The sequence below is a fragment of the Scardinius erythrophthalmus genome (genome assembly GCF_964197995.2).
Source record: "Scardinius erythrophthalmus genome assembly, chromosome: 12".
NCBI classification, from domain to species: domain Eukaryota; kingdom Metazoa; phylum Chordata; class Actinopteri; order Cypriniformes; family Leuciscidae; genus Scardinius; species Scardinius erythrophthalmus.
Window position 1 is genome coordinate 7,742,006 of NC_138232.1, and position 24,648 is coordinate 7,766,653.

General features: G+C 37.2%; 1 protein-coding gene across 1 annotated transcript; it reads left to right on the plus strand.

Annotated features, from left to right (window-relative positions):
• Nucleotides 1-182: 182 nt before the first annotated feature.
• LOC308699124 (immunoglobulin-like and fibronectin type III domain-containing protein 1) lies at nucleotides 183-23,867 on the plus strand (the record flags this gene model as incomplete). Its single annotated transcript, XM_081379712.1, has 41 exons — nucleotides 183-219; nucleotides 678-800; nucleotides 1,141-1,280; nucleotides 1,392-1,491; nucleotides 1,643-1,684; nucleotides 1,778-1,829; nucleotides 1,925-2,114; nucleotides 2,326-2,439; nucleotides 2,518-2,686; nucleotides 2,780-3,052; nucleotides 3,162-3,617; nucleotides 3,748-3,872; nucleotides 3,951-4,092; nucleotides 4,207-4,500; nucleotides 4,583-4,882; nucleotides 4,975-5,154; nucleotides 5,351-5,479; nucleotides 5,563-5,642; nucleotides 5,732-5,924; nucleotides 6,382-6,582; nucleotides 6,849-7,079; nucleotides 12,809-12,931; nucleotides 13,657-13,680; nucleotides 13,792-13,837; nucleotides 15,368-15,554; nucleotides 15,647-15,760; nucleotides 15,836-16,004; nucleotides 16,218-16,490; nucleotides 16,890-17,753; nucleotides 17,848-17,972; nucleotides 18,711-18,852; nucleotides 19,177-19,470; nucleotides 19,744-20,040; nucleotides 20,153-20,332; nucleotides 20,416-20,544; nucleotides 20,659-20,967; nucleotides 21,060-21,145; nucleotides 21,524-21,716; nucleotides 21,837-22,133; nucleotides 23,411-23,737; nucleotides 23,863-23,867. The coding sequence occupies 41 exons, from the start codon at nucleotides 183-185 to the stop codon at nucleotides 23,865-23,867; spliced, it is 7,755 nt and encodes a 2,584-aa protein (XP_081235838.1).
• Between the last annotated feature and the right edge of the window lie 781 nt (nucleotides 23,868-24,648).

The window sequence follows — 24,648 nt, forward strand, 5'->3', positions numbered from 1 at the left end:
GTACTCTAGTGATTAAAAGGCAATCCCTGACTTCATTTTTATGCCTTACTGTTTTACTAAATAAAAGCCAACCTTGGTTCTAATGCCATGGAAATATTTAAAATATTTATTTTTCATATACAGCCTAAATTCATAAAGTGACCACTGGAACAATATTGGAACAAGGGTAAAACATTCTGAAGATGTCACAGCCTGCAGAAGAGATTCCTGGTGGTCAGGGTAAGCTATATTTGAATCAAAATGCTGTAAATGCAATTATTTACATGTATTGTAAAATGTTAATTAAATATTTCCCAGACAAAAATTTAGGCCTAGGCCTATACTGCATGTGTTTGAAAGCTTTTAGTACTTCAAAATCTCAACATCTGCTAAGTTAACAACCCAATTTTAGAGCAGTTTCAAGTCAATTGCCAAGAGAACACAAATTTTACTTTTCACACACATATAATAAATGCACCCTCAAGCCTAAAACATTTATGGTAGGTAGGTTCAAAATGTTTTCTTAATCTGTTTTTTTATACCCCTTTATTTGTTTTGGTCCAAACTTTAAAGGAAACATTGCCCTCATGTGGTTAAATGAATATCAATTGTAAAGGCAGTGTATCTGGCAGTTCAATTTTGAATGACATATGCATATTTAGTGTATGGGTGGTAATCACATGATTTAATGATTCAAGTGGAGATCAAGAAGAGATCTAGAGTGCCTGGTGTTATGATCACCCAGTACGTCAAGGAACTACCACGTGGAAAAACTACACCTGATTTCAGCAGGAAGCCAATCTCCTTGACAGTGCAAGAAGGTAAGATAATAAATGTTGATAGTTAAAAAGCATATATATATATATATATATATATATATATATATATATATATATATATATATATATATATATATATATATATATATATATATATATATATATCCATGCCGTATTTAAATGAGTTGCTCTGCTCAGTTGTTAAATTTATGGTACAATTGATATATAGTCTATTAGACTATATTCTGTGTATTAGATTAAACATTTATGTGTTAGTTGAGCAGTCATTTAGCTATAATGAAAAAGTAGTAGCTTCGGGTAGTAGATGCTTCATAAGCATAAAACTCAGAAATGATGAATGGGTTGCCTTTCTCCACTGCAGGCAAGGTGGCCATTTTCAAAGCAATGGTGAGTGGAGATCCAACACCAACTGTAACATGGGCTCGCAACAAGGGTGACACTTCTGATCCAGAAAAATATAAGTTAAAATATGATGAAAGGACTAGAGAACATGCTCTAGAGGTAAGATACTGTACCAAACTCCAAAGATTTGAATCTGAACATTCAGTATACTACGAAGATGGGTCCTACTACAGCAAAAACTTGTATAATTTGATGTGTTGAAAACAACAGATACTAAATGCGCAAGTAGACCAAGCAGACACGTACAAATGCTTTGCTACAAATCCATTTGGAAAAGCAGTGTGCACAGCTGCTTTGAGTGTATTTTCAGGTAGGCAACATATTTTCATTAAACAAAGGACAACATTCAATAATATTACCACATTCAATGTGCATAACTAGGCAATTAGAATATGTTGTATAATCTGATTCTGAATGCATGTGTTCTTGTTCTTGTGGTAATTACTTTCTCTGTCTTTTAGTTGGATTCAAGAAAAAGAAAACTGACACATCCTCAAACAAAGGTCATCTAAAATGATAAATGAATGTATAGATTTTGTATTGATATTGTATGATATTTTCTTCTGTTTTGATCATTTTGACCATTTTCTGTTAAGATGGTCAAACCAATGATCCCGAGGACTTCAGGAAAATGCTTAAGAAAACCACGTAATTGTTTTACCACAATGAATCAAGTGTTTCAGAAATGTCTCTTATAAAAGCACAGCTGCTTTCTCTCTAATCAAAATAAATCTTCCATCTAGAATTGTCAAGAAGAGAAAAGAAAAACCCAAGAAAGAGGGAGAGATTGATCCAAAATTCTGGGAATTGATGCTAAGTGCAAAAAAGGCAGATTATGAGCGCATCTGTCATGAATTTGGAGTCACCGACTATCGCTGGATGCTAAAACAGCTTAATCTGAAGAGAAAGGAGAAGGAGGATGAACAAGCAAAGGTTACTGTCAGGAATTTAATTATCTGAGGCTGGGTTGTCAGTCAATTTCCACTCTTTTTGATTTGGATAGTGAAACTCTGCCTTGAGACACTTCTGTAATTGCAACAGTGCTTTTGGTCAATTTCTATAATAATTTACAGTTGTTTTTTAAAGAATATGCGGTAAAGTCTTAAATTTACTTCTGAAATCCAATTTATTTTATGTCTTACAGGTGGTTCAAAACATTGACAATATGAAGCAGATTGAAGTGAAGACAAGTGGCAGAGCTGAATTTGAGTTTGATATGAAGCTTAAGGACCAAAACAGTAAAATGTATCTGTACAAAGTAAGTTCTAATGTTTTTACATTGATAACAAACAATGTTATCCAGCAAAAAACACTTAAAACTCTTTACTCTTTCCAGAACGGTGAAATTATTGATTATGGTGATGGCACTGATGATTCCTCTAAACATATTATGAAGAAAACTGGTGATAAGTACAATTTTAGCATTAAAAATCTTGATTTAGATGATAGTGGACTTTACCAAGTGGATGTTGAGGATGTCAACATTTTCTCAACAATCTTAGCAAGTAAGAAGGCATTTAATTCTCAGATTTATTTATTTATTTATTTATTTTTTGCATTTTCAGTATACATCTGCTTCATTAATCATTTCCCCACAGTTCCTGATGTGGAATTCGATGGTATGCTAAAAGATACTAAAGTGGTTGAGGGGCAGGATGCAGTGTTTGAGGGTGTTTTTTCTGGTCCTGTACCACAAATCACCTGGTGTGTCAATGACATCTCTGTTGAGCATGGAGACAAGTACAATATCACAGTCTCTGAAGACAAGCTCAGCCACAGATTAGTAGTAAAGAACTGTAGCCAAGAGGACAAGGGCGTGTACACGGCTATTGCTGGGATTAAATCATCCAGGGCCACCCTTGCTGTTGATGGTAAGTCTTCAAGAGGAACAAAGAAACAAACCACCATCGTCAGCATACTTCTGCAATGCAATGTATATGAATCAGAATAATGTTCTATCATTTCTCTATGCCACATCAGAGGATCCTAACGCCAGGGGGAAAGGTCGAGGTGGTGCAATGGATGGAGCAGGTGATCTTGCAAGACGTCTGGCAGAAGAACAGGCAAGAGTGCAGAGAGAAAAAGATAAAGCACGCAAGGGTACGGATGGGAGTGGTGATGGAGCGGATGGCCATGATGGAACTGATGGTCGTGGTGACGCAGCAGATGGACGTGGTGATGGAGTGGATGGTCGTGGTGACGCAGCAGATGGACGTCGTGATGGAGTGGATGGTCGTGGTGACGGAGCAGATGGACGTGGTGATGGAGTGGATGGTCGAGGAGGACTTGGCTTGGGAGACGGAAGTGGAGGAAATGCAACAGGGAAGTACAAACAAGGAGGAGAGGGTACAGAAGGAAGTGGGGAGAGTGGAAAGGGTTCTGGAATGGGTTTGGGAGCAGATGGATCAGCGGTTGGATCTGGTGGTGACGGTACAGGTATGTTCATGGCAAAAATGTACAAAAACTCTGTCAGCCTTTTACATTGCTTATTCTTCAAGTTCCATGAATAACTTACCACTTAGTCAAAGTCAAGTTATTATAATTCATTCAAATGCATTCGTTCCAGATGATAAAGTGCACTTCGCAAGTGGATTATCAGACAAAAATGCCCTCCGTGGCAAACCTGCAGAGCTAGTGTGTAAACTAAATACTGACAAAATCGATGGTGTGTGGTATAAAGATGGAAAGAAGGTAAGTTTGTGTGTCGTAGCAGTACATCACTGACAGAGTCAAATTCATGTCAAATTCATGTAAATCTTTTTTCATCAGCTGACTTCCAAAGATGGAGTGGTCATCTCTAAAGATGGTTGTACACATAAGCTCATTATAGAGAACTGCAAGGATTCTGATGCAGGTCTATATCATTTTGAGGTTAATGGTTGCAAGACAGAGGCCATGGTGAGAGTGGGAGGTAATTACATTCCAATTTTTTTTTTTTTTACATTTGACTAAAGCATAAGGATGTTACTGTCAGTTTGGAAATTACAATTATATTTTCTGCGGTATATTGCTTCTTTTTTCCCAGATCTTCCAGAATTCGACCCAGACGCTTTGCAAAAGTTCTCTAACCCCGTGATAGTGAAAGCAGGCCAGAGTGCATCTTTTAAGATGTCATTTCCTCCACAAGCCTCGTTGGAGATTAAATGGTTTAAAAAAGGCTCTGAGCTTCTTGATGGAGGTTCAGTTAAAGTGGTGAAGGAATCAAACCACAGTCGTCTTCAAATGAAAGACTGTCTGCGATCGGATACTGGTCAAATCAAAATCCAGCTAAAAAACCCCTTTGGTTCTATTGAGGCTTTATCAAGTCTTATTGTACTAGGTGAGTACAATATTTGCAATTAAACTGTTTAAAGGTATACTGTTACTATATTTTAAGTAATACACATCTGTGCCCCTGACAGACAAGCCAGGTCCAGCACGAGGCCCACTAGAAGTGAATGAAAGCACATCTGCAGTCCTTGAATTGAAATGGAATCCTCCGAAGGATGACGGTGGCTCAGCAGTGACAAACTACATAATTGAGCGTCAACAGGTTGGGCAGAGTACCTGGAAAAAGGTTGGGGATATTTCAGCTAACCATCTAACCTTCAGAGATAGAAGCGTGTCCCTTGGCAAGAGGTACATCTATCGCATCTATGCTGAGAATCTTGAGGGCATCAGTGAGGCGATGGAGAGTGAAAAAATCATGGCTGGCTCATTAAGTAAACTCCTTAAGTCTTTACTGCTGAATTTTCCATATTGAGAAGTACTTAAATCATCTAATATTTATGCCTATATTACTATGTATTGGCAGTGTTCCCTGGTCCACCAGCCCCACCAAAAGTGGTCAGTGCGTTCAAAAACTGTATTAATCTAACATGGACTCCACCAAAGACAGACGGAGGGAATAAAATCTTGGGCTACCAGCTAGAGAAATGCAAGAAAGATACAAACCAGTGGGTGACTCTGAACCCAGTTAGTGAACCTATCCAAGGTATTTTTATTTTATTTAATTTTTTTTTCAAAGTTCCACCTTCAATGAAAAGCACTGACTTTCAATTCTAGGCTGTAAAAATGTTCTGGAAAACAATTGCTAGGGCAAATCAATAAATAACCATTAGCAAGCACCTTGCCTGAAGTTCAAAGACCTCAAAATATAAGATAAAATAAGTGGTCTCTACTTCTTACAGCTCTGAAGTATGCAGTGAAGGATGTGTCTGAGGGGTCAGAGTACGAGTTCAGAGTATCAGCCATTAATATATCTGGGGCTGGAGAACACAGTGGTCCCTCTGTGATGGTCTGCGCTAAAAACCCCAACAGTAAGTCACAGACATATATCAAGAAATCAAGATAATCTCTGAGATAAACGCAAACATATTTACTGATTTTGACCAATTTCCAGTGAAGCCCCATTTCAAAGATCCTGAAGACTTTATGGTTGTGAGATCGGGATATTCTATCAGAATCAAAATTGATTATGAGGTAAAAGTGCACATCTAGACACATTTTACACATTCCTTCCCTCTATGTAGTCAATCATCATCTTCAAAAAATGTATATTTGACACACAGGGCTCTCCACCACCAGACATTACGTGGCTTAAGAATGGTGAACCTGTATCTCCCTGGAACAAGATCATTCATTCTGATGGCACGTGCACGCTTGTCGTACCCTCCTCAAAGTACGACGATTCTGGTGTCTACACCATTGTGGCTAAAAACTCAATGGGGCAAGCCAGCTTTGACATAGAGGTCAGAGTAACAGGTAAAATCATGCTACATTATGTAAACTATAAAAAGGTGTAATCACACTAGTTTTTCTTTTTTTCTTCTGCTTTACTAACTTTCATTAATATTAGTGGGAATGCAAGTATGTAAATGGTTTAGTCTTTTGCTGCATACAAACTCTAACCTGCAAATTTGGGTAGCATCATTACAGGATCTAAACTTCACAGTAAATAAAATCAGCAAGAGAATTTAATTGAATATTATTTAATACAATTCAACAAAAACAGAAATCATGAAGTATAACTTTATCTCCTGTTGCAAACATTTATTGCAGGGTCCAAAGTAATTTTGCATGCTTTATGCCATAGGTGAGACCACACCTTGAGAGACTAGAAAAGAGCATTTGTCAAAGAAACAAAGAGTTACTCATAAGTGAAAATAACTATTGGATAAATATTCCTAACACTATAAAATTACTCTTTATGCGACTGCAGATGAACCCAAGCCTCCAGGCCCAGTGGAGCTAGAACAGGTGGTTTATGGTAAAGTCATTATCAAGTGGGGTCTGTCTCCAGACCATGAGAAAGATGACCGACTGCACTACATGGTGGAAGAACATAACTCCAACACACGCATTTGGCGCACAATAGCCGACCACCTACTCTGTACAACCTACACTACCAGCATTCAACCAGGTCGAGAATATCACTTCAGAGTCTATGCAAAAAATGATATGGGACTTTCTGATCCTTCAGATTCACCAACGTGGGGCGTAAACAGCAATAAAGGTAGGTAGTAGGACCACTACCAATGTAACTTATTTTACTGCACAATGCTAAATACTTAGAACTTTTCTTTCCTTCCTACCAAGTTGTAGCACCCTCAACAATGCCGCCTGTAACCAATTTAGAAAGGCCACCTTCCATCCTGGTTCCACTGAAATACCACACTCCACCAAAAGGATACCAGTGCTACATGACTTGTGCTGTACGCGGCTGCCCCAGCCCATATATTGCATGGTACCATAACGGGATTTGCATCAACTCTGACAAAAACTACTACATCACAAATATATTTGGTGTCTGCTCTATGTACATCCTCAGAGTTCGCCCCGAATATAGTGGCGAGTACAAAGTGGTGGCAGTCAACTCATTTGGCAAGGCAGAATGTTCTTCAACATTAAAAGTGAAAGGTATGACAGGTGCAGTGATCACTTAGAGGCTTGAGAAGTGTTTATCAGAGTCACCTGATTTACATACTGGTTTGTCCTTTGTGATCGAGTCATGTTGCTAATAATTTATAACATGGTTACGTAATGTAAGTGGGCAGATTGGTCTATAGCCTATGCCAAAGCCCATCAAAATGTGACCTGCGGGGCAAATATGGACCGTCAATCATTTTTATGCGGTCATAGATTGATTTAGACAAATTAGCTACCGCTTAATGAACACAAGAGCGCTTTCTGTGCAAATCTCTATGCTGTGATCAGAAGCACTAAGTGGTCAGCAATTAAAAATAAAAAACTAATCTTAGAAGACAGATTACATTAATGTCCGCAACACTGTCCCTTTTGACAAAATTAAGAATCCTGTGTGTACTTGCATTGCATTATCAATTCCAATATGACTTATTTTGAAATGCAACAACAAAAAATTAAGCTTGAGTAACCTTACTTGCATAAACTATGTTTCAGTTCTGAAAATGAAAATGCTACAATCTGATAATTACTCAAAAAAATAACTCTCATTTGGATAATATGGCTCTCTGAAAAAGTAGATGGAGAGCCATGGTCAACTCAATGCATTACACATGTAAATCAAAGTACTTTTACAGATGCGATTTTCTATTCAGCTTTTACAAAGAAACCAAGGTTTAAGACAAAAACGAAAAACTCTTAAATCAACCAATCTTGTTTGCATAGAATAGGTAGTAGTCATTCATTTTATTCTTTCTTCTTTTCTCTTCCCTATATTTCAGATTGATCTTCATTCTGCTGGACGTGGCAATTTTTGCTATGCTTCTGCCACAACTAATTTCATGCATACATTTTAAGCTAGGGCAGTGCATGCATATAAATGAACATAGCTGTTGTGGATTGCAATTGAGAACACATACAATTTGCTAATATACCACAATATGTACCAAAAATATAAGCAATTAGAATGTATTTAAGGACTTCTCAATAAAAAATAAAACATTTTCTGACAAGCATAGTTTCTACCATATTATTCTTTGAAATGTTAATCATCTCCAATAAAGTCTAGTTGAACCAGTGAACTATACTAGAGATTATTCTTGAAAATGGTTGAAAAAGCTTCACAGACATTTAATCGCACACACGTTCAACTTCTCCAGCATTATCCTTCTGATTGAAATTACAGTTTGAAAAAATCCAACTGACATGACAAAAATAAATAAATCCAAAGACATGCAGTAGAGTAATTCCATGTCAAATCAACCAAATTTGGCATACTGTACAATTCAACAAAGATGGCTAAAGTTGACCTATCTATCTCGGTGTAAAAATAAAATATAATGCCATCTTTCTAAATACATTTTTACCCTCCCTGTAATTTGGCTCCAAATCTTAGGTGAAAATTCTACAAAATAGTAGATTACTCAATAAATATTTATTCATGACATTTCATATTTTGCCTTTCTTCTTCGTATACAGTATAGTATGTATGTCATTCACCATAAAACAAAACATTTGAGCTGGGGACTTCTGGTAGAGTTGACACGGAATGACCCAGCACTCAATTCCAGTCTCAGCAAGGTCCCTTACATAAACAACTCCAATGTCCGTAGGCATCCCTGACTTCTTAGCAGTTGAAACTGAAACCACTATCAAAAAGCAAATGTATTTTGTAACATTTGTACAATAACAAATACAACAGCCTATAATGTTACATATTTCCTACTGTTTGGGCTTACATTTACATAGGCTACTACTATACTGAATTTGTAGGAGGGACTGACTCAGATTTGTAGATGACCATTCAATGACTGGTGTTCTTCCATTTTAAAGAATATCCAGACCACTTTTTTAACATGATGTAAGTGAATAAGGACTGGCTGTTATACTCCAAAACAGACCCACAAACATATAGGACTCTGTCATTGAAGTGAGTCCTCCTATATCATTAATAAAATTGGGCATGATATTCTTCAAAAATAATGTTTTTGTGTGTTTCACGGGGAGACAAATACATACTAGTTTGGAACAACATGAGCAAATGTGACTTTCATTTGAAGTCAATAAGGATGACTATCATTTTAAATATGAACTGTCGCTTTTGGAGTCTTCATAGATGGGGCTAGGACAGTCTCTCTTACATAGTTGCTACTGACTGACTGACAGCTTGTGATACACTCACCTGAAATCAACACTGCCTCGTCGTTGCTCCAATAAAGCAACCACACCTGCTGAATACCGGTATTCCGCGTGCATGAGTTCTCGTCATCCAGTGAAAACAAGACAGCGCCCACGCGCACTTTTGGATTTACCGCACTTCTGTGACCTTCCACCAAACCAGTGGTAGTTCAAGAATCGCGCATGCGCATTTGCGGTTGCGCTTTGATCCCTCACAAAGGAAAATGTTGAGGTGAATGTAAGATAGGAAGAATTGTTTGTATGTTCCTATTTCATTGTGTATGTTGAAGTTGGAATAATAATAATACTATTTAAAAGGAAAATAATGAGGAAATAATAAGGCAAGGCAAGAAGTTATGTCTCTGAGTCTGGAAGATTAATGATAATAGTAAAAAAAGAGAGATGTAAAGCTAATTTTTACTATGGCAATTAATACAGCTACTACTAGCCGCACTCCTCATCATAAATTGTTATAGCCTAAATTGGCTTCCCTGATATTGATAGCGCTGCAGTGATGATATATTTTTGTAGTTACATTGGAAGTAACACTGGTCTCACTGGTTCCCTTGACAAACCCCAATTAGATTTTTCCACTGGCTTTTGGATAATTGCATGAAATAATTAAGCTCAGTGACCCTTCAAAAACTAACACAACTCTTATTAATTTTTAAGTCTAAATAAATAAACAGAAGTAAAAAGCTAAATGTTGGCTATAAATCAACTACACCACTGTCACATGACTTTAACGTCACCGTCACAAGCTTCCGACAACTCTTTCAGTCTTTACGTTAAAAAATATCTTATTTCAGGCATTTAGCTTAGGGTCGATGGAAGCATGCTAAAATGCTAGCTAATTTCAAGGCTTTGGCCTACAAAAATACGTCATCCCCTGCGGCACTCTCTTGGTATCGGGACAAAGTTTCAAGTCATAAGGTTATGTATTTTATTGGGCCCAAATAATGTGACCACTATGTTTGTGAGAGCTGCTAAGCTGTCTGGGCATATAAAGCATGGTCAGCTCCTGTGCATGTGAAATGGCTCCTGCCTTCTGAGGCTACATACCCAACACATAAGTCATAATATCAATTTATTTATTTGTGCATCATTGTTATAAATAGCATGTCCCATTAAAACAAGAATTTAACATAGGCTCTCATATCGCCAAACATTGCCATACAAATTACAATATATGGTGTATTACTGAGATGAGTGCTGCTGTTGTGGTACATTCCAACATCACTTAGCTTATTTCTTATTTTACACCTAATGTAAGGTCATTATATAGAGATGGTGTTAGATGGTATAACTAACAACTAGTAAACTAGGCATAAATTAGATCCTTTTGTTTTCTGGCACAGGTGAGGTTTCTGGCATCTTGTCCCTGGCAATGGCAAATGAACAGTCATCATAAAAGTAACTTGAATGTCACCCTCACTATTTACAGAATAAGTATGACCATGGACCACGGACAGGGCATCTGTCTCTTTGCCGCTGTAAACCTCGCCCAAATAACAGATTTAATGTGACAGCTAATATGACTGCAGTGCTTGAGAGGTTTCAATTTGGCCCACTACTGTTTTATTGCTGAACAAAATAGAGAGACCGCAATAAATTGTGGTTGTCGAACACGGTTGTGTTGACAGAGCAAGTTAGCTACAAGTGAAGGTGAGTTGCTTCTCGTTCTTTCTTCTTTTACTTCCTTTTTTCAGATGAGAACATGAAAATAGACAATATGATACATCATCATGTATTAAAAGTTATATGCAAAATAATTTAAAGCATTTCTAAAAAATTGCAGATTTCAGGCTTGGTTTATAAATGGGAAGATACCTAGATCTGATTCTAAGTAGTGATGCATAGATCAGATTCCAGATGGTACTCTGTTGTGATGTTAAATTGCTTTCTTACATATAAATAATCACAAAAGTCAGACTGAATACATTTTCATACTATAGTAGCGTAGTTACTGTATGTTGAGTGGGTTATCAGTAAAAGATCATTAAATACAGTACCTTTTCTTGTAAATAGTTACATAGCGATTCTCCTCATATACTTCAAAACTTTGGGGAGTAAATATTATATAATTTTATATTTTCATTAGTATTTTAAATACGATTTGAACTCCAAAGCCAAAGCATAATTGGTCTGGTAGCACATCTCTGATAAGTTTATGAGGTATGTGACCGATCAGAGGCTAAGGGGTAAAGCTAGCCTTGCTTGTAAAGTCATTGAAAAGGATCCTGTCAATCAAAAGATTTTATGTCAGTCTTGTGTTACTTTACGTGCAGAATGTATAATATCACATCCTAATATATCTTTATTGGTTCAGTTAATGGCATACAGCATGCATCAAAACAGTAAAAAGTTATTATTTACATGTACATGTACATAGCATTTTACCATGTGCTTAAAGGTATGGTTTACAAAAAGTTTGACAATGTTTTTGACAGAGGGCATATTGCTTAAATTTTACTATCTTGTAAAAGGTGCATTCATGGAACACCGATTGACGTCCACAAGGTAGGCTATAGGGACATATAGCTGTCAGATAGAGTTTCATAATCCTTTTTCACACATAGGCTACTGTATCAGGCCTTCATCCGTGGAAATCCCTTATGAAAATATGGTTCTTAATGACAAAAACAAGAGTCTCTCTGTGAAACAAGAATAAAACAAATGCAGCTGCTTTTTAGAGTTAATCATATCCATTTGCTATGGTGAGTAATTGGCTTTTTCTAATATGCTATTGGCAAACTGGGACAGAGCTTTAGTTGCTCACTTCTGTCCAGATATTGTGTGACATGCCCCCTGAAATGATGCCAGAACAAAATAAGCCCTTTTGTGTCATCGCATTTTAGATTTGGATTCAGTTATTACTGATTTTAATGGAAGAATAAAGATAATTTAGCTTAGGTGTTCTACGTCAACCTTTTTTCACCCTATAAACTGCTATAAAGACAATTATAGTAATAATGATTACATGTGCAATTGAATGTTTTTGCCCTCTCTTTTCTCTTTTTGTAAGACACTGCAACCATTACGAATTCTGAATTTAAAGGCAAATCTTGCATTTTGAAGATGTCGAAGCCAGCAAAAGGAACGGGCGGTAAGTTAAAATCATGATACGAGACAATGCCAAATGACAAAATTCTTTAAACCATATGAATCATTTACTGTAGATTTGCTTTGTTCCATCATCAATGGCCTTATTGTTGTTAACCAAGCAGTAGATGTCCGGATCAGGAAGTATTCATGACGGAGGTTGTGATAAAACATCGCCATCATGTGGTCAACAAAAAGTCCACAGCTTCAAAGATCCTGCAACACTTTCCTGAAGCATGTTAATGACTTCACTTCATATGAATGCAACATGCTTCAGGAAAGTGTTGCAGGATCTTTGAAGCTGTGGACTTTTTGCTGACCACATGCCATTTGATGTTTGTTGGCCTTGACTCTGTATAGATCCAAGAAAACATAGGCCTATTCCACTGTTCTACCAAATTAAACATCATGGAATTGTTTTTGAAAATACTGTTCTGCTACTTCAGTGGCAATTAGGAAGAGATCCAGAGTGCCTGGTGTTATGATCACACAGTATGTTGAGGAACTGCCACCTGGATGTACTACTCCTGATTTCATCAGAAAACCCATAGCCTTGACGCTACAGGAAGGTAATTGTTTTCTTCATTTTTTACTATGGAGCATCTATCTATCTATCTATCTATCTATCTATATACAGTATATACGGTATATATGTCTATCTGTCTGTCTGTCTGTCTGTCTGTCCTTTATATAACATCACAGTTACCTGTTTCGTTTAATTTGCAGGCAAACGGGCCTGTTTCAAAGCTATTGTTAATGGAAATCCAGAACCGGAAGTTTCATGGGGACGTAACAAGGGAGACATCTCTAATCCAACAAAATATGTTTCACGATACGATGAGAAGAATGGAGAATATATTCTGGAGGTGAAATGAAAATGTGAAGTACCATGTTATCAGCTGTTCCATTTTTGTTCTACATGTTTATATTGTACCATTAGTACCAATTGATATTGGTAGTTAAGAATAAGATAATATATTTTATATAAATAATATAAAATTAATTTATGTATTAATTATATAAGTTTATTTCTGTGTTTTGCTTTCCCTAATCATATTTGGTTTGGCTTTTACTTCTTTCTTTAGATACCAAATGTAAATTCAGATCAAGCAGACACATACAAATGTTTTGTTATAAATCCATTTGGAAAAGCTGTTTGTACTGCTGCATTAAATATCATTGAAGGTAGGGAATTCATAAAGTTAATTTGAACATAATGATCTTAGTAGTCTTCCATTTATGATTAAACTTAAAGTATCATAGGCATGAATCAATCTGTTTCTCTTCTTTTCAGTTGGATTCAAGAAAAGAAAGCCAGGTATGTATGTAATTCAGAGCTAATGATGCTTGAAATGAAATAAACAAAGACCTATTGATTGGTTAAAAGAGTTCAGTGTCAAAATAACTTAAAATATGTCTAATTTTTCAGCCCCCAAAAGTGACCCTGAGGAGTTCAGAAAAATGCTGAAGAAAACGTAATGTATCACTGCATCATATATGTACATTTTATGCACATGCAACAAATATGATGCAATGGGGGGAGAAATAATAAAGTAAGGGAACCAGGGTTAGTTAGTTATCATAATAAATATTTTTCAGGGTGGGTTTTTATTTATTTATTTAGGCACAGAAAACCTATTATACATTTCCACCGTTATTAAAAGAAAAGGATACAGGTGATTACATTCGCATTGACCACGGGGGCATGTTGTCACACTACATTAAAGGGATACTTCAGGATTTAGCATTAAGCTTTGTATTAGTAGAAAACCTGTAGTATTTTCGAATTACCGTGCTTTCCACCCTCATATCCCCCTGAGACGAGAGATTTATGTATTTTTTGTCTGGAAAAAATCCTCCGATGATGCAAAAATCGTCATTTTGCGTCATCGGAGGATTTTCTGGCCAGAGGCTAAAGACTACAGCCAGTAGTAGGAGCAGTTCCGCATGTGTTCAACCCGCCAGTAGAGGGTGGGATCTCACTCACATAATGTACACACAGTCAGCCGTCTTTCTTTGGAAGCTAAGCTTGCAGGCTCTTGTTCTGTGAGGAAAGCTGAGTAGTAGGAGAAAGCTGAGTAGTAGGGGTTACCATCTTCCTTTTCCTGGACTTGTCCGGCGGGCGAGATCGTTCAAAATGTCCAGGATTCGGCTTTTGCTTTCTGCGGTCGCCATTCATTGTTTACATGCACACCTCTTGTTTCAATCTAACTGAATTCATTCCGATTGGTGAATCTGAATGTAGTGTTTACATGAACGCTAAACAAGTGATCGGTTGATGTGCGTTTTAACATTGCTAAGAAAATTCCTGCACCTCCGTGAGAGATACGAGACCGGCGGGTCTCAGTAATGATGCCACCAGCCTCGCGCCGTTCTCCCGCGGCCGTCAGCCTCGTCCTGCTCGCCACAGTAAACATGATGAATGGCGACTGTAGAACGCAAAAGCCGAATCCCGGACATTTTGGGCGATCTCGAAATCCCAGGCAGACTCGTCACGGAGACTCACTGGTAGCCTAACCTTGTTGTTTTCAACTGTACACTCTAACCGGTAGGTGTGGCCTCCTAGGGCAGCGAAGCAAGTGCATTCTGGAAGTTTTTGTCTTTCATCCACATAAGCCAAAAATACATTTTCTGGCTTTTCTCAGTCTAGAAAGCTCCAAATTAAAAAAATTCTTCACATTTCTTCTACATAAATGACCTATTTTAAATACACATTCATCTTTCCAGAGGTGAAGTATCCCTTTAAGTGGGAGTTGTAATAGTGATAACGTGTTTAAACAGAGTAAAACAGTCATAAAACAAAACCATTTATCCAGATGAACAGGTTCTAAGAACTTAAAATCTACCTTAATCATATAATTTATAATTGATTTAATGTATGCCTTATTGTGTTCACTTGTTTACTCAAACCTTAAGCAAAAAAACAACAACAAAACAGATGAAGATAATAGCCCAAGTTTCCTTCTATACATTTTTCAGTAACTGTTGTGGTACTCTTCATTTAGGGCTGTGAAGAGAAAGCAAAAACAAACGAATGAGGGTGAAATCGATCCAAAGTTCTGGGAGGTGTTACTGAGTGCCGCCAAGAAAGATTATGAGCGCATTTGTCAGGAATATGGAGTCACCGACTTCAGGTGGATGCTGAGAAAACTCAACCAGAAGAAGAAGGAAAGAGAGGCAGAACAGTCCAAGGTCTCTTTTCCTTTGAGTAGTCAATTGTATACACTGCTGTTTTTTATACATGTACCGTATGAAAAATCTCTACTCTTTATTTTTCTCTCAAGTATGTTGAAAAAGTCCACAGCATGAAACCTATTGAGGTAAAAACAGATGGAACAGCAGAATTTGAACTCGACATGAAGTTGAAGGATCCTAACAGCAAAATCCTCCTCTACAAAGTAAGTGCCCTCATTAAAATAACCTCAATGTCAACAATACTTTAAGAGTAATGCGCTTCAATTGACCCTTACCAGGATGGGGAAATGCTTAACTATGGAGATGGAACTGATGATTCCACAAAACATAATATGCAGAAATTTGGTGAAACATACTTGTTCAGCATTAGAGATGTTGGCCCAGAAGATGCTGGGTTATATCAAGTCGATGTAGAGGAGGCGAACATGTTCTCAACTTCCCTAACACGTAAGAATTTATAATACCAATGTTTTTTTTTTTTATCTGTAAATATTAATAGTAAATATTAATTATATTAAATTGTACAATGTTGCTGCTATTTGGCAACATACAATATTTGAAGCTACTGCCACGCTACTCTTTTACGCTGCTTTAATTTACACTCAAATTCATTTTTAGTTGTTATAACCTCAATGTTTAAGAGTTGTTTTGTGCCTCCAGTGCCTGATGTGGAGTTTAATGGCATACTGAAAGACACTAAAGTGGTTGAGGGGCAGGATGCAGTGTTTGAGTGTGGCTTATCGGACCCTGTGCCACAAATCACCTGGTGCGCCAATGACATCTCTGTTGAGCATGGGGATAAATATGACGTCACAGTGTCAGAAGACAAGCAAGTCCACAAACTAACAGTGAAAAACTGTACAAAAGACGACAAGGGAGTCTACACGGCTATTGCTGGGCTCAGGTCAAGCCAGGGGACTTTAGTTGTGGAAGGTAGGATTCTTGTTTTATTTTACCTCTTAGTTGAATTGTGTTTGGGTGCACTTTAAATGAATTCACTACTGGTCAAAAGTTTGGGGAAAAAAAATGTAAATGTAAAAAAACAAAACAAAAAGGTTATACTCACAAAGGCTGCATTTATTTGATCAAACATACAGTAAAAACAGTCATATTTTGAAATATGATTACAGAAATATTATTATAGTTTTCTATTGCTGAATTTTCAGCATCATTACTCCAGTCTTCAGTGTCATATGATCCTTCAGAAATCATTTCAATATGCTGTATTCCAAACTTTTGACCGGTGGTGTATTTTTGCCTGATCAAAGTACATCATTGCCAATGTATTGTATAGTATAGTGTGGTGTTTATTGTAAGTGATACTGTTTTCAGATGATCCCAATGCCCATGGGAAAAGTGCAGATGAACTAGCCAGGCGTTTAGCTGAGGAGAAGGACAGACTGCAAAGGGAAAATGAAGAGGCGGCCAGGAGGGCACAGGCTGAAAAAGATGAAGCAGCCAGGAAGGCCCAGGCTGAAAGAGATGAGGCGGATGGGAGGGCTCAAGTCGAACAAGATAAGGCAGCAAGGAGGGCACAAGCTGAGCGGGACGAGGCGGCCAGAAAGGCTCAGGCTGAGCAAGATCAGGCGGCCAGAAGGGCTCAGGAAGAGCAAGATGAGGCGGCCAGAAGGGCTCAGGAAGAGCAAGATGAGGCGGCCAGAAGGGCTCAGGAAGAGCAAGATGAGGCGGCCAGAAGGGCTCAGGAAGAGCAAGATGAGGCGGCCAGAAGGGCTCAAGATGAGGCGGCCAGAAGGGCTCAGGAAGAGCAAGATGAGGCGGCCAGAAAGGCAAAGGAAGAGCGAGATGAGGCAGTCAGAAAGACAAAGGAAGAGCAAGATGAGGCGGCCAGAAAGGCAAAGGAAGAGCAAAATGAGGTGGCCAGAAAGGAAGAGCAAGATGAGGCGGCCAGAAGGGCCCAAGCTGAAAGAGATGAGGCAGCCAGAAGGGCCAAAGCAGAGCGAGAAGCTGCTGAAATGATGGCAGTCTTGGCAGCTGGAAAAGGAGGTGGACAAAATGGCAGTGGAGGAGATGGGAATGAAGGTGACGGAACAGGGAAGGACAGAAAAGGAGGAGATGGTCCCTTGAGAGATGGAAAAGGAGATGGGTTTGATTTAGACGGATCAGGTGAAGATGGATCTGGTGATAAGTGCAAGAAGCGTGCAAGAGTCGTTGAATTGGTTCCTTACAGCATCATAGGTAAGTTTTCATGTCTGAAGCTCCATATTAAGTCAATTGATTCTCAGTGGTGAGATGATGTCATTTGACATATTTTCTGTGCACTTTTATCCAGACCATGGAGTCCACTTCCTGAACGGGTTGTCAGATACTGCAGCCAATGTTGGAAAATCAGCAGAGTTGTCCTGCAAACTTAGCAGCGAAGATAAAACTGGATTATGGTACAAAGATGGAAAAAAGGTACAGTATTTTATTATATTTATCCTACTTTGCTAAAAACAAATGTTTAATATAAATGAATGTCAATTATTATTGGTGCTCGATTATTAGCAATGGCTCTTATTATTACAAATGTTAAAAAAGTTTTTGCTGCTTAATTAAATTTTATGGAAACTATGATACATTTTTTTTTTCAGCTTTTTAAGGAACATTTGAAATACATATAACATTATAAATGTCCTTACTGTCACTTTTGATCAATTTAATGCATCCTTGTTGAATAAAATATTTAATTTATTTTCTTAAAAAATGTTTTACTTACCCCAAACTTTTGAATGTTAGTGTAACACGTTTTCCATAAAAATATTAAGCAGTACAATTGTTTTCAACATTGATTATAACAAGTTTCTTGAGCACCAAATCAGCATATTATAGTGATTTATGAAGGCTTTGCCATCATATTAAATAATAAATAATTATATATATATGTGTGTGTGTGTGTGTGTGTGTGTGTGTGTGTGTGTGTGTGTGTGTGTGTGTGTGTGTGTGTGTGTGTGTGTGTGTGTGTGTGTATTCTTTTAAATTATTTTAATATTTCACAATATTACTGTTTTTACTGTATTTTTGATCAAATAAACACAGCCTTGGTGATACAATTTTGACCAGAATATGTATACGTATATCGTATATGTATATATATATATATATATATATATATATATTTTTTTTTTTTTTTTTTTTTTTTTTTTTATGCATCAGTTAGAGTCCAAGGATGGAGTTACAATTGTCAAAGATGGGGCTCACCACAAACTAATTATCCATGACTGCCAAGAAAGTGATGCTGGCAAATACAAGTTTGAGGCAGAAGGACGTAAATCAGAGGCTTCATTAATTGTTGAAGGTATGTGTGTTTTTACTTTGCCATATATAAAACTGGCAGTAAAATGCCAGTCATTTGCCTTAGCCACTAGAGGGCAGTGAGCAATGTTGGGGCAAGTAGTTGGAAAAGGTGTCAGGTAATAATAACCTCTCACATGTAGAATTAGACAGGCACCTTAGATGATATTCTATTTTGATGTGATGCCTTCATTAAATGAGTATCTGGACCCATAAAAGAGACATTGCTGTGTGAACATTTATTTCCTTCTATGAATAAACAACACCTATACAACCCTGCCCTGGTTCAAATCAAATCAATTACAAATGATCTTTTCTCTCTCTTCAGATCCACCCAAAATCGACGCAGATGCCTTGAGTAAATTCTCAGAGCCTGTTATTGTGAAAGTGGGAGAAAATGCTTCCTTCAAGCTACAATTTTCAGGAAAAGAACCAATTAAGATTCAATGGTTTAAAGAGGACGAAGAGTTGCTGCACGGTCACAGTGTCAAGATTGAAAAGTCTTCAGCTCATACCCACCTACTTCTTACTAAGTGTCAGCGCAAAGACACTGGAGAGATAAAAATCAAAATCAAGAATGAATTTGCCACTATAGAGGCAACATCAAAACTAATTGTACTTGGTATGTATTGCAAAGATTAAGAAAAGGCCTAAATATTGTATGAAAGCATATTTTGAAAGAATATTAAATGTACAGACATCATGCATATTTGTAGCATACAGTTCTTACAATGCTTTAGCTGTGTGCATGCAAATTAAAAAAACAATACGAAAAAATATCAAACCTCTGAGATAGACTGACTGAACTAAGCTATTTGGTTGTTGGAAGACTAGTCAACTATTCTACTATTTTTAATACTACTACAGTATATATTATATTTTTTTGTTTTTCCAGACAGACCAACCCCACCACAAGGACCTGTAGAAATTGTAGAAAGTACGTTGTCTGCCATTGATTTTAAATGGAGGCCCCCAAAGGATGATGGCGGTTGTCCACTGACTAATTACAACCTGGAGCGGCAGCAGCTGGGACGAAACACCTGGACTAAAATTGGAGACATTCCTGGACAGCCTACCTACAGAGACAGAAACATAGATTGTGGCCGAAAGTACTGCTACAGGATCCGGGCAAAAAACTCGGAGGGCTTCAGTGACGCCATGACAACTAGTGATATTGCTGCTGGCGTTTTGGGTGAGATTCCTTATTTCTGTCCATATTTTGATGTAGTAAATGACCAGTTGTTTGTCTTTAGAAAAAGTAAGTGTGTTTTAAACATAATAAAATGCGTTCTTTGTGTTCCCAGCATTCCCTGGTTCTCCTGCTCCTCCTAAAATAGTCAGTGCCTTTAAAGACTGCATTAACTTGGCCTGGCTTCCTCCCTCCAGCACTAGAGGGGGAAGTCTCATCGGCTACACTTTGGAAAAGCGCAAAAAGGGCAGCAATTTATGGAGTCAAGCAACCCCAAAAGATGATCCAATCAGAGGTCTTTGAAAGTTAATTGAATTTTAATTAAAGTAGCTTAGATTTTAAAACAGCACAATGTTAATTTTTTCATATGATATCTAGACAAAAAATATGCAGTAAAAGATGTCATCGAAGGTGTGGAGTATGAGTTCAGAGTGAGCGCTATTAACACATGTGGCCCTGGCGAACCAAGTGGGCCCTCTGAATGTGCAATTGCAAGGGACCCCAAAAGTAAGAAAAGTTCATACTCAATGTCACAATATACAGAAATGATGACTTGTCCTATAGAGTACAAAAAATATTTCTTCATTTTTAAGCAAATATTTGTGATGTCATTGCCCCCAGAGCCTCCTGGTAAGGTCAAAGACCTCAGAATAACTGGATCTAGCTACACCAGCCTGTCTCTTTCCTGGACTAAACCTACAGAAGTCAAAGGTGAGGAAGATGAAGCAAAAGGCTATTTTGTGGAAATCAGGCCCGCAGAACAAGTCGAGTGGAGCCGTTACAATACAAACGCAGTAATTCAGACTTCCTTCACTGTTGTGGGATTGAAGTCAATGGCCATGTATTGGGTTAGTGTGATCGCCACCAATGAAGGAGGAGAGGGGCTTCCACAGAGCTTTGACAATTGCATCATCGCCATGCCTCCTCCAGGTAAAGATTCATATTTTTTTATATATCATTTTGACTTTAACTTTTAGTTTCACACAAAAATAAGTAAATCTGAATTTTTTTTTTTTTTTCAGTAAAGCCAAAATTCACTGACAAAAAAATGAAAAGCTTTATGGTTGTTAAAGCTGGAAACACAGTTCGTGTCAGCGTCAGTTTTGAGGTAGAGTATCAAATCATTATGACAAAGCCAAAATAGTTAAAGAGGACCTATTATGCCATTTTACAGTCTTGATTTTATTTTTGGGATCTACTAACATAGGTTTTCATGCTTGAATGTTCAAAAAACACATTATTTTTCTCATATTTTACATTGTTGCATTACCTCTCTACCCCAGAGTTTAGTTCCTGTCGAAACCCCTTCTTTTGAAAAGCGCACTGTGCTCTGATTGGTCGACTGGACCAGTATTTTGTGATTGGTCAACAAGTTTCAGAAATGTCACGCCCCTTACCATAACCACAAGTTTCAACACACTACTAAGGAAACTCATCCCCCATCTGTTTTTTGTATAATATATATTGACTTTTATTTTATTCACAGGCCTCTCCTTTACCAGACATCACTTGGCTAAAGGATGGTGTTCCAGTTTCCAAACATGTGACGATTACTAGTTTTGAAAAAGGTTCTCAACTATTTTTTTACACATCAGAGCTGTCTGACACTGGCCTCTACATGGTCAATGTGAAGAATATGGTGGGTCAGGACACCTTCGCCATTGAAATAAGAGTCACTGGTAGCAGTTCTAATCTTTCTAATCAAATTTCTTACCTAAAACTTCTATATATACTGTTTGAACGACTAGCTAATATACTGATGATAACTATACGGGCACCTGTTTATTTTTCATCTTCAGATGACCCCAAGCCTCCAGGTCCAGTAGAACTGGAACAGAATGTCCATGGCTCCGTGACTCTGTCATGGACTCCTTCTCCCGATGAGAAACGAGACAACCATCTGCATTACATGGTGATGAAGCGGGACTCTGTCAAGCAAACATGGCGCACAGTGGTTGACCGCTTGTTCAACAACAAATTCACAGTCATTAACATCTTGCCTGGAAGAGAGTACAATTTCAGAGTGTTTGCCAAGAATGATATAGGTCTCTCAGAGCCTTCAGTGTCTCCAGTTTGGGGAACCACCAAACAAAAAGGTTTGTGGATGACTTTGTTGACATTTTTTGGTTTAGTTTTTTTCTTGGTTTAGTTGGTTTAGTTGAATTTTATTCATACTACCCTAGTGAAAAATAAATATACTAAAATGTATTTGAAATATATTTATTTTATGCTAAATATACTATAAAATACATTTACATATTGATTTAATATAAATACCCTGCAATTGTACTTTTAGTATTCAAAATTGTTATACTTAAAGTCTGCTAAATTGGAACAACTAATTCTGTACTTAATGCACTTTAGTTTTCCGGAAATAGTGCTGAGGTCCAGCTAAAGATATAGTTAAGTATATTTAATTGTGCTAAAGTGGAACTATTGAGAGTATAATTTAGGTCCACTTTAAATATCTTGCATTTACTAATAGGGATATTAAAACTTAATATTAAGAAATGTGCATTGTGTACTCCAAATAAAGTTTAATTATAATATTTATTTCAGTCAGTCTCAAGCGATATGTCAGTAAATATATTAATTATTTCTAGTATTCCTAGTATGAAATAAACATATTTTAAAATACATTTTGGTGTAGGTTTTTTTTTTTCACTAGGGTATGCATGCAGATTACAGGACCTCATTGCCACAGGGACATTTAAAATGCATATGCAATCATATCAATTTTAATCTAAAATCTTGATGGTGATAAAATAAATCCATTGACACATTATGCGTCAACTACCCAAATAAATAATTCTGAAAACAAATTATCTTTGGGCAATCAGTGGTCTAAGCTGCAGAACCAATGGTGCAGTGGTCTAGGCTACTTTCCATTTGAACAGGCACCTTTTCCCAAAGCAATTTACAGAACACTAATTGCTGTGAGTCCCTTGGAGAAACCAGAGATAAGTGTCTTGCTCAAGGGCAGTGATGATAGAAGATCTATGAAACTCTCTTTATGGGTCACCCTTATCCAGGTTCATACATCTGGGATTTGTGTTGCTGTCTCTGACACAAACTAAACTATCTCTGCCTTGTCTTGTTCTGAAAATGTTGTAACAATAAGGTTGACGGCTGCTATAAGGCTATCTATTACACTAGCTCTGGATTATTCTTTTGCCAGTGATGGTCTGCACTTTTTGTGCTTCATTTGCTCACATCCCTCTAGCATTTACTATACCTTTACTTGAACAATATTACCCAGATGCTAAAAACAGAGATGTTGCTTTTCTTGTGAGGTGACCAAAATAAATATTATTAAACTGAAAAAATTGCTGTTTCAGTTGAATTTAATATAAATATTCTCTATCATTTTCAGAAAAATTCACATACTGCATGCCTGTTTTAAGGACCCTCGACTTCCAGGCAGCCCCCAAATTTATTGTCTCTTTAAAACTTCACAATGCTCCGCCTGGTTATGAGTGCTACATGAGCTGTGCTGCAACGGGCAACCCAACCCCACATATTACCTGGTACCATAACAATGTCAGCCTCAACACAAACCCCAACTACTACATAACAAACGTGTGTGGTGTTTGTTCACTGCTCATCCTGAGGGTTGGACCCAAAGACATGGGAGAGTACAAAGTTGTAGCCGAAAGCCCTCTTGGTCATGATGAGTGCTCCACCATATTTAAAGTCAAAGGTATGTTTTCTATTTGAATATTAATTCCGCTATTTATAATTGTGCAATGAGGTTTGTCATTAAAATGACTTACATTTGAACTTTTAGGTATCTAACTACAACTTTTCTGTTTTCTTGTCTTACAGAGTAAAGAAAGGATGACTTCAAAGAACATTTTATGTGATCATATTTTTTTGTGAAATAGATGTAGTAACTGATATGCTCTTATTAAAAAATAATAATAAAACATGTATGTATTCAACATATATCCATCTATCCATCCATCCATCCATCCATCCATCCATCCATCCATCCATCCATCCATCCATCCATCCATCCATCCATCCATCCATCCATCCATCCATCCATCCATCCATCCATCCATCCATCCATCCATCCATCCATCCATCCATCCATCCATCCATCCATCCATCCATCCATCCATCTATCTATCTATCTATCAACTTGAGATGTCTCAAAGACTAGAGGCCATCCATGACAAATTCAAATGAAAGGTCACAAGTCACAGCAGCCTACATGTCAAGTAAAGACAATCCAGCCATTAGCTAATTTCATTTACATCCAATAAAAATGATACCCAGATGTATAGCTCCATAATGTCAGTGTTTATCATCAACCAGTCTGAAAGCTTCAGAAAGTCTGCAAAATAGAAAAAAAGAAACAAAATTAAATGAACTGAAAAAACACCTTCGATAAATTACCAAAATGACAAGTTCTTAATATTTCAGCAAATTATTTTATTGTAATATAGAGGGCTACTAAGATAGATAGATAGATAGATAGATAGATAGATAGATAGATAGATAGATAGATAGATAGATAGATTAGTAACCATAACTTAGTTTAGTTTATTTTGCACGATGTAATATACAGTATACACTCTAAAAAGCAAGAAAATGCAATCCATATAC